Source organism: Cherax quadricarinatus, unplaced genomic scaffold (genome assembly GCF_038502225.1).
Source record: "Cherax quadricarinatus isolate ZL_2023a unplaced genomic scaffold, ASM3850222v1 Contig4261, whole genome shotgun sequence".
NCBI lineage: Eukaryota > Metazoa > Arthropoda > Malacostraca > Decapoda > Parastacidae > Cherax > Cherax quadricarinatus.
This window is the reverse complement of record NW_027199287.1, coordinates 15,001-33,420: the sequence shown is the minus strand read 5'-3', so window position 1 is coordinate 33,420 and position 18,420 is coordinate 15,001. Positions and strand designations below refer to the sequence as shown.

Genomic DNA, 18,420 nt, shown 5'->3' with positions numbered 1-18,420 from the left:
TTTAAAAAGGGAGACAGACATGAGGCACTAAACTACAGACCTGTATCACTAACGTGTATAGTATGCAAGGTCATGGAGAAGATCATCAGGAGGAGAGTGGTGGAGCACCTGGAAAGAAACAAGTGTATAATTGACAACCAGCATGGTTTCAGGGAAGGAAAATCCTGTGTCACAAACCTACTAGAGTTTTATGACAAGGTGACAGAAGTAAGACAAGAGAGAGAGGGGTGGATCGACTGCATTTTTTTGGACTGCAAAAAGGCCTTCGACACAGTTCCTCACAAGAGGTTACTGAAAAAGCTAGAAGATCAGGCACACATAACAGGAAAGGCACTGCAATGGATCAGAGAATACCTGACAGGGAGGCAACAACGAGTCATGGTACGTGACGAGGTGTCAGAGTGGGCGCTTGTGACAAGCGGGGTTCCACAGGGGTCAGTCCTAGGACCTGTGCTGTTCTTGGTATATGTGAACGACATAACGGAAGGGATAGACTCAGAAGTGTCCTTGTTTGCAGATGATGTGAAGTTAATGAGAAGAATCAAATCGGATGAGGATCAGGCAGGACTACAAAGAGACCTGGACAGGCTGCAAGCCTGGTCCAGCAACTGGCTCCTTGAGTTTAACCCTGCCAAATGCAAAGTCATGAAGATTGGGGAAGGGCAAAGAAGACCGCAGACACAATATAGTTTAGATGGCCAAAGACTGCAAACCTCACTCAAGGAAAAAGATCTGGGGGTGAGTATAACACCGAGCATATCTCCTGAGGCGCACATAAATCAGATAACTGCTGCAGCATACGGGCGCCTGGCAAACCTACGGATAGCGTTCCGATACCTCAGTAAGGAGTCGTTCAAGACCCTGTATACCATTTACGTCAGGCCCATACTGGAGTATGCAGCACCAGTTTGGAATCCACACCTAGTCAAGCACGTCAAGAAATTAGAGAAAGTGCAAAGGTTTGCAACAAGACTAGTCCCAGAGCTACGGGGATTGTCCTACGAAGAAAGGTTGAGGGAAATCGGCCTGACGACACTGGAGGCCAGGAGGGTCAGGGGAGACATGATAACGACATATAAAATACTGCGCGGAATAGACAAGGTGGACAAAGACAGGATGTTCCAGAGATGGGACACAGACACAAGAGGTCACAATTGGAAGTTGAAGACTCAGATGAATCGAAGGGATGTTAGGAAGTATTTCTTCAGTCATAGAGTAGTCAAGTCATGGAATAGTCTAGAAAGTGAAGTAGTGGAGGCGGGAACCATACATAGTTTTAAGGCGAGGTATGATAAAGCTCATGGAGCAGGGAGAGAGAGGACCTAGTAGCAATCAGTGAAGAGGCGGGGCCAGGAGCTATGACTCGACCCCTGCAACCACAAATAGGTGAGTACAAATAGGTGAGTACACACAAGAGGCGGGGCCAGGAGTTATGAACCGACCCTTGCAACTGTAGTTAGGCGAGTACAGTGAACGTGCATTGCCCTTACGGGTTTAGAGCTTCCCCCCCAATAATAAACTGAAGCAGATATTTTATTACAAACTTTGTTATTACGAACTTTGTTAAGTGTTATTACGAACTTTGTTATTACAAACTTTGTTATTACAAACTTTGTTAAGTGTTATTACGAACTTTGTTATTACAAACTTTGTTAAGTGTTATTACGAACTTTGTTATTACGAACTTTATTACAAACTTTGTTATTACAAACTTTGTTAAGTGTTATTTCAAACTTTTTTATTACGAACTTTGTTATTACGAACTTTGTTATTACGAACTTTGTTAAGTGTTATTACGAACTTTGTTATTACAAACTTTATTACAAACTTTGTTAGTGTAGACCAGCAGGCTACAGGCAGGTCATACATGTAGACCAGCAGGTTACAGGCAGGTCATACATGTAGACCAGCAGGTTACAGGCAGGTCATACATGTAGACCGGCAGGCTACAGGCAGGTCATACATGTAGACCAGCAGGTTACAGGCAGGTCATACATGTAGACCGGCAGGCTACAGGCAGGCCATACATGTAGACCGGCAGGCTACAGGCAGGCCATGCATGTAGACCAGCAGGCTACAGGCAGGTCATACATGTAGACCAGCAGGTTACAGGCAGGTCATACATGTAGACCGGCAGGCTACAGGCAGGCCATACATGTAGACCGGCAGGCTACAGGCAGGCCATACATGTAGACCGGCAGGCTACAGGCAGGTCATACATGTAGACCGGCAGGCTACAGGCAGGTCATGCATGTAGACCGGCAGGCTACAGGCAGGTCATGCATGTAGACCGGCAGGCTACAGGCAGGTCATGCATGTAGACCGGCAGGCTACAGGCAGGTCATGCATGTAGACCGGCAGGCTACAGGCAGGTCATGCATGGAGACCGGCAGGCTACAGGCAGGTCATGCATGGAGACCAGCAGGCTACAGGCACGTCATGCATGTAGACCAGCAGGCTACAGGCAGGTCATGCATGTAGACCAGCAGGCTACAGGCAGGCCATACATGTAGACCAGCAGGCTACAGGCAGGCCATGCATGTAGACCAGCAGGCTACAGGCAGGCCATGCATGTAGACCAGCAGGCTACAGGCAGGCCATACATGTAGACCAGCAGGCTACAGGCAGGTCATGCATGTAGACCGGCAGGCTACAGGCAGGTCATGCATGTAGACCATCAGGCTACAGGCAGGTCATGCATGTAGACCAGCAGGCTACAGGCAGGCCATGCATGTAGACCATCAGCCTACAGGCAGGCCATGCATGTAGACCACCAGGCTACAGGCAGGCCATACATGTAGACCGGCAGGCTACAGACAGGTCATACATGTAGACCGACAGGCTACAGGCAGGTCATGCATGTAGACCAGCAGGCTACAGGCAGGCCATCCATGTAGACCGGCAGGCTACAGGCAGGTCGTGCAGGCGTGCTAAACGAGTGCAGAAGTCTGGCTAGCAGGTCACCTTGCTTCTCTACATGTGGAGCATCAGCTGGTGTACCGACGTCTCTCAGCTTCACCAAGGGCACACTGGTGGTCACCGGAGACTCTTCAAACACGCCCACGTAAACGAAAAATAGAATTTGCTAGGAAATGCCAATCTATTTTAAATGGTGTTATGCAAAAATCGAGGAGTAGCGATGCAAGATGCAAAACAACCACTGGGGGAAGTTGAATAATAGCTCTAGGCCTTCGGTGTTGCAATCACATCTTCAGGAGCTAGAGTCGTGCTAGTTAGAGCCGTTCCCTTGAACGAATCTACCTGGACTTATTACTAATTTATGCAATATTGCAAGCTCCTGAAGATGTGATTGCAACACGAAAGGCCTAGAGCTATCATTCAACTCTCCCCAGTGGTTGTTTTGCATATCCCATCATGTGACGAATGCTTTCCCCGAAATGAGTGAGAAATGCTTTTTCCTCCTGAATATCCTTGTTTGTCCTCATTTCCTCATTCTATGCGAGATATTTTTTCCAATCTGACTCCAAAAAAAAAAATCTTTAAATTAACAGTTACTTCTGTTTTTTCTAGTTTACGGAGACAATATTTTAACCAACAGTCAAATTCTCACAGAACTTGGGACTAGATAACAGATGCAAAACAGATGCAAAGGTGGAAATGTGTCAGATTGGAAGCCTGTTGTTTTCAGACTCCTGTTCCAATATCCTCGCCCATATATAGTATACTGGGCAATAATTTCTGAAAATAAGTGAATCAATGAACACAAGCAAAAAGTATAATACATCACTTACAAATAAAGTATTACACGTAACATGCAAATGAAAGGATAAACTTTAAATACAAGTTTAGTATTTGCTGAAATATATGCATTGTAAATATAAAGGAGTTGTACAAACATGGGGGAAACAGAGCAGAAGTCTCCTGGGATTAAACGTTCCACTGACTTGTTCAAAACAGAGAACACAAACATTATGACTAAAAATAAAGTGTAAACGAAAGAAAGAAAAATAATTACCATCCACTACTCTTCAAGCAAAAATAAAGTGATTAAAGGCAAGCAAAGGAAAAAGTTGAAGGTTGAGAATCAAAGTGTGAGGCATGGATGCCACCGCCGCTGCCACCAGTGGCAGGTTCATTCAGAGAAACACTTGACTTCCCTCGCCGCTGCTGTTTACATTCCATTACTGCTGTCCGGTGTGGACATTAGCAGCCGATACAAGCGACTACGTTATGGCCATACTCACGGCCATTCAAAGGAGCTTGTATATATTGAGGCGGACGTTCGGTGCCTTATTGATGCGACACTTAAGTTACTAGAACACAGTAATTTACTTGCGGAAACTGGTTGTCGGAGGTCCAGCAGACTCTAGTCTCTAGTTACTTTTATCGTCTACTGACACTAAACTTTTAAACACCTTCAGGTTCACTTCTAATAACTATGAAACAATCAGGTTAGCTTTCAATGGATCTGTTAAAAGCAGGTATCAGGGTAACTGAATAGAAAAAATGGCTTAACTGCTAGCAAGGCGACAGCACCGGGATTCACAGCAGTCATGGCTTTACTCTCTTAATGGCTGTTACGAACCACCTGAATGCTGTCTATAACAAGCCGCCTATCTAGTTTCAGTCCTAAGTGATATGCCTACTGTCACATGGACCTGTCGACAAAACAAAGTTCTATGTCCAGCACCAGGACACAACTATCAGCGAATCATGTGTCCAGGACGTATTTGACTTTACAAAACCTCACACACACACACACACAATGTAGCAGGGAGCCGAGACTGGACTCTAGCAGCTACATGCAGCAGTTATCCTTAGGCTAAAACGTTGTGTTTATGCAGTGGTTTTCATCAGTTGAATTCGGAGGTGGCAAATATTTTGACAGAACCAGTGGTCGTGAGTTCCCCTCTCCTATGTGCGGGTTGTGTGCGTATTGTTCCAGTCACGGTGTTGTGCCTTTTTTTTATTTATGAGTGGAGAGGTAAAGATGATGTGATCGGTACATCTACCTTGAAGTAGCAGTTTGAGGTGGTCAGTCTCTCAGGCCGGAGATGTGCTTAACTTCCAAGTTTTCAACGATGTCACAACTATTAACGTAAACACATCTCCGGGATGAACAACAGACTAAATTAACGTTGACGGACTGATCACATGTTTACCTCTCCGCAGTATCTGCTGTCAAAATATTTACCACCTCTGAATTCGACTGATAAAGCCCACAGTGCAAGCCCAACATTTCGTACTCAAGATCCTTAACTGTTGCACATATGTCTTACATACCTGTCAGTATTGTACAGCCTCACCTAGGTGAGGACAACACGATAAGGCTCGGAGCCAATGGAGAGTGGACCTAGCAGCGACCAGCAAAGAGACGGGGCCAGGAGCTGTGGACCCCTGCAGCCACATACAGGTGAGTACAGAGAGAGAGAGAGAGAGAGAGAGAGAGAGAGAGAGAGAGAGAGAGAGAGGAGGGACTCACCAAGCACCTCCAGGTTGACGATAAAGCTGAGTACAGGCTTGGTGGAGACTTGACACTCGTACCTGCCGGAGTCTTCTTCCCTCACACCCTGGATCTTCAACGACCACTCGTGTTTACCTTCGTTGTACACCACGCCCACACGACCGTCCGTGCTGTACTTGTACTTGTCCACCGTCAAGATGTGTAGGTCCTCATGCCGCATCCATGACACCTAGAGAGAGAGGGAGGAATGTGTGAGAGGGTGTGACATGGGCTATGGCAAGTGTGTGTGAGTTACAAGAGAGAGGGGTTGTGCGAGAGGGTGTCAGGGGTGTATGTGCGAAAGTGTGTATATATATATATATATATATATATATATATATATATATATATATATATATATATATATATATATATATATATCTGTGTGTGTGTGTGTGTGTGTGTGTGTGTGTGTGTGTGTGTGTGTGTGTGTGTGTGTGTGTGTGTGTGTGTGACTGAGAAAGCACTGTGCTTGTAAGATCTTGCAGTACCAGGAAACTGGGATGCAAATGGAACTGATCCAAAAAAGGGGAGAGCAGCCCCCACTTCTCTGAATGGAACTCCTTCAGCATCAACCTCCCCTCCCCCGTCATTAATATTATGCAATTAAAACCGGTTAATTACTGTTGATTACAAGGAGGTAATGCCACTGAGGGGAGAGTCGTGAAAAAACCAGACAATTGGTATAGCAGTAACGGAAGAAGGGAAAGTGAACCTTACGACACCATCTCATTAACCACCTCAGAGGGGAGTGTGGTGCTAGGTGGAGTGTGGTGCTAGGTGGAGTGTGGTGCTAGGTGGAGTGTGGTGCTAGGTGAAGTGTGGTGCTAGGTGGAGTGTGGTGCTAGGTGGAGTGTGGTGCTAGGTGGAGTGTGGTGCTAGGTGGAGTGTGGTGCTAGGTGGAGTGTGGTGCTAGGTGGAGTGTGGTGCTAGGTGGAGTGTGGTGCTAGGTGGAGTGTGGTGCTAGGTGGAGTGTGGTGCTAGGTGAAGTGTGGTGCTAGGTGAAGTGTGGTGCTAGGTGGAGTGTGGTGCTAGGTGAAGTGTGGTGCTAGGTGAAGTGTGGTGCTAGGTGAAGTGTGGTGCTAGGTGAAGTGTGGTGCTAGGTGAAGTGTGGTGCTAGGTGAAGTGTGGTGCTAGGTGGAGTGTGGTGCTAGGTGGAGTGTGGTGCTAGGTGGAGTGTGGTGCTAGGTGAAGTGTGGTGCTAGGTGGAGTGTGGTGCTAGGTGAAGTGTGGTGCTAGGTGAAGTGTGGTGCTAGGTGAAGTGTGGTGCTAGGTGAAGTGTGGTGCTAGGTGAAGTGTGGTGCTAGGTGGAGTGTGGTGCTAGGTGGAGTGTGGTGCTAGGTGGAGTGTGGTGCTAGGTGGAGTGTGGTGCTAGGTGGAGTGTGGTGCTAGGTGGAGTGTGGTGCTAGGTGAAGTGTGGTGCTAGGTGGAGTGTGGTGCTAGGTGGAGTGTGGTGCTAGGTGAAGTGTGGTGCTAGGTGAAGTGTGGTGCTAGGTGAAGTGTGGTGCTAGGTGAAGTGTGGTGCTAGGTGAAGTGTGGTGCTAGGTGAAGTGTGGTGCTAGGTGAAGTGTGGTGCTAGGTGAAGTGTGGTGCTAGGTGAAGTGTGGTGCTAGGTGAAGTGTGGTGCTAGGTGAAGTGTGGTGCTAGGTGAAGTGTGGTGCTAGGTGAAGTGTGGTGCTAGGTGGAGTGTGGTGCTAGGTGGAGTGTGGTGCTAGGTGGAGTGTGGTGCTAGGTGAAGTGTGGTGCTAGGTGAAGTGTGGTGCTAGGTGAAGTGTGGTGCTAGGTGGAGTGTGGTGCTAGGTGGAGTGTGGTGCTGGGTGAAGTGTGGTGCTAGGTGGAGTGTGGTGCTAGGTGGAGTGTGGTGCTAGGTGGAGTGTGGTGCTAGGTGAAGTGTGGTGCTAGGTGAAGTGTGGTGCTAGGTGGAGTGTGGTGCTAGGTGGAGTGCGGTGCTAGGTGGAGTGTGGTGCTAGGTGGAGTGCGGTGCTAGGTGGAGTGTGGTGCTAGGTGGAGTGTGGTGCTAGGTGGAGTGCGGTGCTAGGTGGAGTGTGGTGCTAGGTGGAGTGTGGTGCTAGGTGGAGTGTGGTGCTAGGTGGAGTGTGGTGCTAGGTGGAGTGCGGTGCTAGGTGGAGTGCGGTGCTAGGTGGAGTGCGGTGCTAGGTGGAGTGTGGTGCTAGGTGGAGTGTGGTGCTAGGTGGAGTGTGGTGCTAGGTGGAGTGTGGTGCTAGGTGGAGTGTGGTGCTAGGTGGAGTGTGGTGCTAGGTGGAGTGTGGTGCTAGGTGGAGTGTGGTGCTAGGTGGAGTGTGGTGCTAGGTGGAGTGTGGTGCTAGGTGGAGTGTGGTGCTAGGTGGAGTGTGGTGCTAGGTGGAGTGTGGTGCTAGGTGGAGTGTGGTGCTAGGTGGAGTGCGGTGCTAGGTGGAGTGTGGTGCTAGGTGGAGTGTGGTTCTAGGTGAAGTGTGGTGCTAGGTGGAGTGTGGTGCTAGGTGGAGTGTGGTGCTAGGTGGAGTGTGGTGCTAGGTGAAGTGTGGTGCTAGGTGGAGTGTGGTGCTAGGTGAAGTGTGGTGCTAGGTGGAGTGTGGTGCTAGGTGGAGTGTGGTGCTAGGTGAAGTGTGGTGCTAGGTGGAGTGTGGTGCTAGGTGGAGTGTGGTGCTAGGTGAAGTGAGGTGCTAGGTGGAGTGTGGTGCTAGGTGGAGTGTGGTGCTAGGTGGAGTGTGGTGCTAGGTGAAGTGCGGTGCTAGGTGGAGTGTGGTGCTAGGTGTAGTGTGGTGCTAGGTGGAGTGTGGTGCTAGGTGAAGTGCGGTGCTAGGTGGAGTGTGGTGCTAGGTGGAGTGTGGTGCTAGGTGAAGTGCGGTGCTAGGTGGAGTGTGGTGCTAGGTGGAGTGTGGTGCTAGGTGAAGTGCGGTGCTAGGTGGAGTGTGGTGCTAGGTGGAGTGTGGTGCTAGGTGAAGTGCGGTGCTAGGTGGAGTGTGGTGCTAGGTGGAGTGTGGTGCTAGGTGGAGTGTGGTGCTAGGTGGAGTGTGGTGCTAGGTGGAGTGTGGTGCTAGGTGGAGTGTGGTGCTAGGTGGAGTGTGGTGCTAGGTGAAGTGTGGTGCTAGGTGGAGTGCGGTGCTAGGTGGAGTGCGGTGCTAGGTGGAGTGTGGTGCTAGGTGGAGTGTGGTGCTAGGTGGAGTGTGGTGCTAGGTGGAGTGTGGTACTAGGTGGAGTGTGGTGCTAGGTGGAGTGTGGTGCTAGGTGGAGTGTGGTGCTAGGTGGAGTGCGGTGCTAGGTGGAGTGTGGTGCTACCACCACTGGGGATGGATCATATTATTAAGTATTAAACTAAAGATTTTAATTTCGTTATTACAACTGAATTACCTTTAATTTCTGTTAAATTATTGTAATTTGTGTTAAATAGGAGTTGATAAGCAGGATAAATTAACTACTTAACAGCTGATGATAAACTAGTGTAAGTGTATATATATATATATATATATATATATATATATATATATATATATATATATATATATATATATATATATATATATATATATATATATATATATATGTCGTGCCGAATAGGCAGAACTTGCCATCTTGGCTTAAATAGCAACGCTCATCTTGCCATATATGACAAGTGAAAATTTATGTATGCAATAATTTCGTCAAAATCATTCTGAACCTAACGAAAAAAATATATTTCACTGTGATTGTTTAGTATTAAATTACTGTAAACAAATCTAAAATATATATAGTTGGGTTAGGCTAAAATAAATTGTTCTTGTTATAATAAGGTTAGGTAAGTTTTCTAAGATTCTTTTGGAGCAAAATTAAAATTTTTTACATTAACATTAATGAAAAAAATATATCTTTAAACGTATAAGAGAAAATTTTAGAAAGGACTTAATTTTAAATGAGTTCTTGCTAATTGACCAGTTTTACATATTCGGCACGACATATATATATATTAGAGATATTAACAATGCAATGCATTGTTAATATCTCTAGTAAGGCTGACGCATGCAGGGGATGAGATGAAAAGCTGTAAGCCTTCTCCCTGAAAGCTGGCTGCCTTGGATCAAAGTCTAGCTCAAGCTGGACTCCAACGTATTGGTCCAGTGTGGGTAGATTGGTAAAGCACTGCGTATCTTGTTCCAAGGTTCGTAGGTTCGAGTCTCCTTCAGCCAGAGATCAGTTTATATATATATATATATATATATATATATATATATATATATATATATATATATATATATATATGCAGCTGGGAGATATGTTTGTCATACTGGATCCTCCCAGATCCTTCTCATTACTCCAGCCTCTCTCATTTACATGACATTAGGTTTTATCTTGGACTTAGCCACTCTCTGAGCACTCCAGTACCTCCTGGTCTCCTTGCAACTGGTCTCCACCATGTCCTGGTCTCCTTGCAACTGGTCTCCACCATGTCCTGGTCTCCTTGCAGCTGGTCTTCACCCTGTCCTGGTCTCCTTGCAGCTGGTCTCCACCCTGTCCTGGTCTCCTTGCAGCTGGTCTCCACCCTGTCCTGGTCTCCTTGCAGCTGGTCTCCACCCTGTCCTGGTCTCCTTGCAGCTGGTCTCCACCCTGTCCTGGTCTCCTTGCAGCTGGTCTCCACCCTGTCCTGGTCTCCTTGCAGCTGGTCTCCACCCTGTCCTGGTCTCCTTGCAGCTGGTCTCCACCCTGTCCTGGTCTCCTTGCAGCTGGTCTCCACCATGTCCTGGTCTCCTTGCAGCTGGTCTCCACCCTGTCCTGGTCTCCTTGCAGCTGGTCTCCACCCTGTCCTGGTCTCCTTGCAGCTGGTCTCCACCCTGTCCTGGTCTCCTTGCAGCTGGTCTCCACCCTGTCCTGGTCTCCTTGCAGCTGGTCTCCACTTCATATGACAATCTCTGACACTGGTGTTATGACAAGTGAGTTTACCACGGTCAGGTGCCATGGTTCTTAAGTGAGCCTCAGGTGAAAGTGGTAAGTGTGCCATGGTTCTTAAGTGAGCCTCAGGTGAAAGTGGTAAGTGTGCCATGGTTCTTAAGTGAGCCTCACGTCAAAGTGGTAAGTGTGCCATGGTTCTTAAGTGAGCCTTACGTCAAAGTGGTAAGTGTACCATGGTTCTTAAGTGAGCCTCACGTCAAAGTGGTAAGTGTGCCATGGTTCTTAAGTGAGCCTCACGTCAAAGTGGTAAGTGTGCCATGGTTCTTAAGTGAGCCTCACGTCAAAGTGGTAAGTGTGCCATGGTTCTTAAGTGAGCCTCACGTCAAAGTGGTAAGTGTGCCATGGTTCTTAAGTGAGCCTTACGTCAAAGTGGTAAGTGTGCCATGGTTCTTAAGTGAGCCTCACGTCAAAGTGGTAAGTGTGCCATGGTTCTTAAGTGAGCCTCACGTCAAAGTGATAAGTGTGCCATGGTTCTTAAATGAGCCTCACGTCAAAGTGGTAAGTGTGCCATGGTTCTTAAGTGAGCCTCACGTCAAAGTGGTAAGTGTGCCATGGTTCTTAAGTGAGCCTCAGGTGAAAGTGGTAAGTGTGCCATGGTTCTTAAGTGAGCCTCAGGTGAAAGTGGTAAGTGTGCCATGGTTCTTAAGTGAGCCTCAGGTGAAAGTGGTAAGTGTGCCATGGTTCTTAAGTGAGCCTCAGGTGAAAGTGGTAAGTGTGCCATGGTTCTTAAGTGAGCCTCAGGTGAAAGTGGTAAGTGTGCCATGGTTCTTAAGTGAGCCTCAGGTGAAAGTGGTAAGTGTGCCATGGTTCTTAAGTGAGCCTCAGGTGAAAGTGGTAAGTGTACCATGAAGGCTCAGATGAAAGATATTTGAAGACTGCATTATGAGTCTGTGCAGGATCTTAAATGGAAAGAGGAGGACAAGGATTTAATATGTCGGAGGGAGGGGGGAAGTGCGGGAGGGAAGTGAGGCAGGGAAGGATGTGGAGAAGCATGAAGGTGAAGAGAATGCTGGCTAGATCTCCGTACCTCTCTTCTTATTCAGCTTCCTCCCTCCCTCTCTCTCTCTCTCTCTCTCTCCTTCACATAACTCGTACGACTTTAAACCAGTGAATGTTGGTCAAATATTTGCCGAGATACATTTTACAGAGACCTGGGCGTAGAGATTGATTTAGTACACTTCATGGCTACACCTGAAGAACTTCACAGAGTAAGACCTTGATGCTGAGCTGCGTCTAACATATCCTGCCCTACCCAAAAAATAATCGAACATAATTTTTAAAGGGGTGGAGGGGTAAGCCAGTGGAAGGCCTCGGTCAGATGACCAAAAGCTCCAGATGCTCGTCATCATATGACTAAGACCCGCGTCAGGAAATACTTGTCCTGTTTCCTGACAAAAATTACCTTCCCTAACCTAACCTAACCTTACCTAACCTAACCTTACCTAACCTAACCTAACCTAACCTTACCTAACCTAACCTTACCTAACCTAACCTAACCTTACCTAACCTAACCTTACCTAACCTAACCTAACCTTACCTTACCTAACCTAACCTAACCTAACCTTACCTAACCTAACCTAACCTAACCTAACCTTACCTTACCTAACCTAACCTAACCTAACCTTACCTAACCTAACCTAACCGAGGGGTAGAAATATACAAAATAATTCCTCTCCTGAGATTCTGCCTCTTTGTGGGTCATAACAGAACACTGACAAGTGTTCATTACACCTTAGTTCCAGACCATGGGTGGAACTCTTCTCCAGGCTGAGGGACTGACCACCTCAAAGCTACCACTTCAAGGGTGATGAACTGATGACATCGTCTGTATAGGCAGTCCTCCTCGCCTCCCTCTAGCTACCTATTTGATAATCTTAAAACATTTCAATTTAATAATTTTTCTCATCTATAAATAATTCTGAAGTCGTGAAGAAGTCGTTTAGAGCTTTATCTTGTTTCACTGTGTAGAGCTTTACCTTGTTTCACTCTGTGTAGAGCTTTACCTTGTTTCACTCTGTGTAGAGCTTTACCTTGTTTTACTGTGTAGAGCTTTACCTTGTTTCACTGTGTAGAGCTTTACCTTGTTTCACTCTGTGTAGAGCTTTACCTTGTTTTACTGTGTAGAGCTTTACCTTGTTTCACTGTGTAGAGCTTTACCTTGTTTCACTCTGTGTAGAGCTTTACCTTGTTTTACTGTGTAGAGCTTTACCTTGTTTCACTCTGTGTAGAGCTTTACCTTGTTTCACTGTGTAGAGCTTTACCTTGTTTCACTGTGTAGAGCTTTACCTTGTTTCACTCTGTGTAGAGCTTTATCTTGTTTCACTCTGTGTAGAGCTTTACCTTGTTTCACTGTGTAGAGCTTTACCTTGTTTCACTCTGTGTAGAGCTTTACCTTGTTTCACTCTGTGTAGAGCTTTACCTTGTTTCACTGTGAAGAGCTTTACCTTGTTTCACTTTGTGTAGAGCTTTACCTTGTTTCACTCTGTGTAGAGCTTTACCTTGTTTCACTCTGTGTAGAGCTTTACCTTGTTTCACTCTGTGTAGAGCTTTATCTTGTTTCACTCTGTGTAGAGCTTTACCTTGTTTCACTCTGTGTAGAGCTTTATCTTGTTTCACTGTGTAGAGCTTTACCTTGTTTCACTCTGTGTAGAGCTTTATCTTGTTTCACTCTGTGTAGAGCTTTATCTTGTTTCACTCTGTGTAGAGCTTTATCTTGTTTCACTGTGTAGAGCTTTACCTTGTTTCACTGTGTAGAGCTTTATCTTGTTTCACTCTGTGTAGAGCTTTATCTTGTTTCACTGTGTAGAGCTTTATCTTGTTTCACTCTGTGTAGAGCTTTATCTTGTTTCACTCTGTGTAGAGCTTTATCTTGTTTCACTCTGTGTAGAGCTTTATCTTGTTTCACTCTGTGTAGAGCTTTATCTTGTTTCACTCTGTGTAGAGTTTTATCTTGTGTAGAGCTTTATCTTGTTTCACACTGTGTAGAGCTTTATCTTGTTTCACTCTGTGTAGAGCTTTATCTTGTTTCACTCTGTGTAGAGCTTTATCTTGTTTCACTCTGTGTAGAGTTTTACCTTGTTTCACTCTGTGTAGAGCTTTATCTTGTTTCACTCTGTGTAGAGCTTTATCTTGTTTCACTCTGTGTAGAGCTTTACCTTGCTTCACTCTGTGTAGGGCTTTATCTTGTTTCACTCTGCGTAGGGCTTTACCTTGTTTCACTCTGTGTAGGGTTTTATCTTCTTTCACTCTGCGCAGGGCTTTACCTTGTTTCACTGTGTAGGGCTTTATCTTGTTTCACTGTGTAGGGCTTTATCTTGTTTCACTGTGTAGGGCTTTATCTTGTTTCACTCTGTGTAGGGCTTTATCTTCTTTCACTCTGTGTAGAGCTTTATCTTGTTTCACTGTGTAGAGCTTTATCGTTTCACTCTGTGTAGAGCTTTACCTTGTTTCACTCTGTGTAGAGCTTTATCTTGTTTCACTGTGTAGAGCTTTATCTTGTTTCACTCTGTGTAGAGCTTTACCTTGCTTCACTCTGTGTAGAGCTTTATCTTGTTTCACTCTGTGTAGAGCTTTATCTTGTTTCACTCTGTGTAGAGCTTTATCTTGTTTCACTCTGCGTAGGGCTTTATCTTGTTTCACTCTGCGTAGGGCTTTATCTTGTTTCACTCTGCGTAGGGCTTTATCTTGTTTCACCCTGCGTAGGGCTTTATCTTGTTTCACTCTGCGTAGGGCTTTATCTTGTTTCACCCTGCGTAGGGCTTTATCTTGTTTCACTCTGCGTAGGGCTTTATCTTGTTTCACTGTGTAGAGCTTTATCGTTTCACTCTGTGTAGAGCTTTACCTTGTTTTACTGTGTAGAGCTTTATCTTGTTTCACTCTGTGTAGAGCTTTATCTTGTTTCACTCTGTGTAGAGCTTTACCTTGTTTCACTCTGTGTAGAGCTTTATCTTGTTTCACTCTGTGTAGAGCTTTATCTTGTTTCACTCTGTGTAGAGCTTTATCTTGTTTCACTCTGTGTAGAGCTTTATCTTGTTTCACTCTGTGTAGAGCTTTATCTTGTTTCACTCTGTGTAGAGCTTTATCTTGTTTCACTGTGTAGAGCTTTATCTTGTTTCACTCTGTGTAGAGCTTTATCTTGTTTCACTCTGCGTAGGGCTTTATCTTGTTTCACTCTGCGTAGGGCTTTATCTTGTTTCACTCTGTGTAGGGCTTTATCTTGTTTCACTCTGCGTAGGGCTTTATCTTGTTTCACTCTGCGTAGGGCTTTATCTTGTTTCACTCTGCGTAGGGCTTTATCTTGTTTCACTCTGTGTAGGGCTTTATCTTGTTTCACTCTGCGTAGGGCTTTATCTTGTTTCACTCTGTGTAGGGCTTTATCTTGTTTCACTCTGCGTAGGGCTTTATCTTGTTTCACTCTGTGTAGAGCTTTATCTTGTTTCACTCTGTGTAGAGCTTTATCTTGTTTCACTCTGTGTAGAGCTTTATCTTGTTTTACTCTGTGTAGAGCTTTATCTTGTTTCATTCTGTAGAGCTTTATCTTGTTTCACTTTGTAGAGCTTTATCTTGTTTCACTTTGTAGAGCTTTATCTTGTTTCACTCTGTGCAGAGCTTTATCAAGTCTTGACCGTCGATTACTTGATAAAGCTCTACACAGAGTGAAGCATTACTTGATAAAGCTCTACACAGAGTGAAGCATTACTTGATAAAGCTCTACACAGAGTGAAGCATTACTTGATAAAGCTCTACACAGAGTGAAGCATTACTTGATAAAGCTCTACACAGAGTGAAGCATTACTTGATAAAGCTCTACACAGAGTGAAGCATTACTTGATAAAGCTCTACACAGCGAAACTATTCTAAATCAACGTTTCCACTAGCCTCAGCAGAAGCACGTTTTGACCACACCCTCCTGAAGCCCTTTCCATCAGTTTATCAAACTGTTGGTGCCCCTTCTAAGCATGGGCTGCCGGCAGTGTCAGCAGGGGCTGCTGGCAGTGTCAGCATGGGCTGCTGGCAGTGTCAGCAGGGGCTGCCGGCAGTGTCAGCAGGGGGTGCTGGCAGTGTCAGCATGGGCTGCTGGCAGTGTCAGCAGGGGCTGCTGGCAGTGTCAGCATGGGCTGCTGGCAGTGTCAGCAGGGGCTGCCGGCAGTGTCAGCAGGGGGTGCTGGCCGTGTCAGCATGGGCTGCCGGCAGTGTCAGCAGGGGCTGCTGGCAGTGTCAGCATGGGCTGCTGGCAGTGTCAGCAGGGGCTGCTGGCAGTGTCAGCAGGGGCTGCTGGCAGTGTCAGCAGGGGCTGCTGGCAGTGTCAGCAGGGGCTGCTGGCAGTGTCAGCAGGGGCTGCCGGCAGTGTCAGCAGGGGCTGCTGGCAGTGTCAGCAGGGGCTGCTGACACTGCCCCAGGATTGTGTATATAAACGCCTTGATTTACACACTTCCCTCCCTTGTGTTGTGGCAAATTTGCATAGTTACCTTTCTTAATCCTTTCCTAGCAGCTTTCTCTCATGGTGTCTCCCTTTCTCTCTTGTTCTTTCTTTCTTTCCAGTGAGGTGCCACACCTACTTCCTATATTGTCTGCATTCCTGCCTCTACTCTTGTCTACACTCCTACCTCTGTCTAAACTCCTAAATCTACTACTGTCTACACTCCAGCCTCTGTCTAAACTCCTAAATCTACTACTGTCTACACTCCTACCTCTGTCTAAACTCCTAGAACTACTACTGTCTACACTCCAGCCTCTGTCTAAACTCCTAAATCTACTACTGTCTACACTCCTGCCTCTGTCTAAACTCCTAGAACTACTACTGTCTACACTCCTGCCTCTGTCTAAACTCCTAAATCTACTACTGTCTACACTCCTACCTCTGTCTAAACTCCTAAATCTACTACTGTCTACACTCCTGCCTCTGTCTAAACTCCTAAATCTACTACTGTCTACACTCCTGCCTCTGTCTAAACTCCTAAATCTACTACTGTCTACACTCCTACCTCTGTCTAAACTCCTAAATCTACTACTGTCTACACTCCTGCCTCTGTCTAAACTCCTAAATCTACTACTGTCTACACTCCTACCTCTGTCTAAACTCCTAAATCTACTACTGTCTACACTCCTACCTCTGTCTAAACTCCTAAATCTACTACTGTCTACACTCCTGCCTCTGTCTAAACTCCTAAATCTACTACTGTCTACACTCCTGCCTCTGTCTAAACTCCTAAATCTACTACTGTCTACACTCCTGCCTCTGTCTAAACTCCTAGAACTACTACTGTCTACACTCCTACCTCTGTCTAAACTCCTAGAACTACTACTGTCTACACTCCTGCCTCTGTCTAAACTCCTAGAACTACTACTGTCTACACTCCTGCCTCTGTCTAAACTCCTAGAACTACTACTGTCTACACTCCTGCCTCTGTCTAAACTCCTAAATCTACTACTGTCTACACTCCTACCTCTGTCTAAACTCCTAGAACTACTACTGTCTACACTCCTACCTCTGTCTAAACTCCTAGAACTACTACTGTCTACACTCCTACCTCTGACTAAACTCCTAAATCTACTACTGTCTACACTCCTGCCTCTGTCTAAACTCCTAAATCTACTACTGTCTACACTCCTACCTCTGTCTAAACTCCTAGAACTACTACTGTCTACACTCCTGCCTCTGTCTAAACTCCTAGAACTACTACTGTCTACACTCCTACCTCTGTCTAAACTCCTAGAACTACTACTGTCTACACTCCAGCCTCTGTCTAAACTCCTAAATCTACTACTGTCTACACTCCTACCTCTGTCTAAACTCCTAGAACTACTACTGTCTACACTCCTGCCTCTGTCTAAACTCCTAGAACTACTACTGTCTACACTCCAGCCTCTGTCTAAACTCCTAAATCTACTACTGTATACACTCCTGCCTCTGTCTAAACTCCTAGAACTACTACTGTCTACACTCCTGCCTCTGTCTAAACTCCTAGAACTACTACTGTCTACACTCCAGCCTCTAAACTCCTAAATCTACTACTGTCTACATTCCTACCTCTGTCTAAACTCCTAAATCTACTACTGTCTACACTCCTACCTCTGACTAAACTCCTAAATCTACTACTGTCTACACTCCTACCTCTGTCTAAACTCCTAGAACTACTACTGTCTACACTCCAGCCTCTGTCTAAACTCCTAAATCTACTACTGTCTACACTCCTGCCTCTGTCTAAACTCCTAGAACTACTACTGTCTACACTCCTGCCTCTGTCTAAACTCCTAGAACTACTACTGTCTACACTCCAGCCTCTGTCTAAACTCCTAGAACTACTACTGTCTACACTCCTACCTCTGACTAAACTCCTAAATCTACTACTGTCTACACTCCTGCCTCTGTCTAAACTCCTAAATCTACTACTGTCTACACTCCTACCTCTGACTAAACTCCTAAATCTACTACTGTCTACACTCCTACCTCTGTCTAAACTCCTAAATCTACTACTGTCTACACTCCTGCCTCTGTCTAAACTCCTAAATCTACTACTGTCTACACTCCTACCTCTGTCTAAACTCCTAAATCTACTACTGTCTACACTCCTACCTCTGTCTAAACTCCTAAATCTACTACTGTCTACACTCCTACCTCTGTCTAAACTCCTAAATCTACTACTGTCTACACTCCTACCTCTGTCTAAACTCCTAAATCTACTACTGTCTACACTCCTACCTCTGTCTAAACTCCTAAATCTACTACTGTCTACACTCCTGCCTCTGTCTAAACTCCTAGAACTACTACTGTCTACACTCCTACCTCTGTCTAAACTCCTAAATCTACTACTGTCTACACTCCTACCCTCCCTGGCAGTAAACCACAATGGGTATACAGAGCTAGACTAGAAATAATAGCGAAAGTAGTAATAGCAACAGTAGTAGCAATGGTAGCAACAGTAGCAGCAATGGTAGCAACAGTAGTAGCAATGGTAGCAACAGTAGTAGCAATGGTAGCAACAGTAGCAGCAATGGCAGCAACAGTAGTAGCAATGGTAGCAACAGTAGTA

General features: G+C 45.8%; 1 protein-coding gene across 1 annotated transcript in view; it reads right to left on the bottom strand.

Annotated features, from left to right (window-relative positions):
- Positions 1-2,842: 2,842 nt before the first annotated feature.
- The window catches only part of LOC138852126 (uncharacterized), a gene marked incomplete at its 5' end in the record, with an annotated part of 25,237 nt that continues 9,659 nt past the window's right edge, over positions 2,843-18,420 (bottom strand). Inside the window, 2 exons of the mRNA XM_070081800.1 lie at positions 2,843-3,048; positions 5,444-5,654. Coding sequence (XP_069937901.1) covers positions 2,843-3,048; positions 5,444-5,654 — 417 coding nt within the window. The remainder of the gene's footprint in view (positions 3,049-5,443; positions 5,655-18,420) is intronic.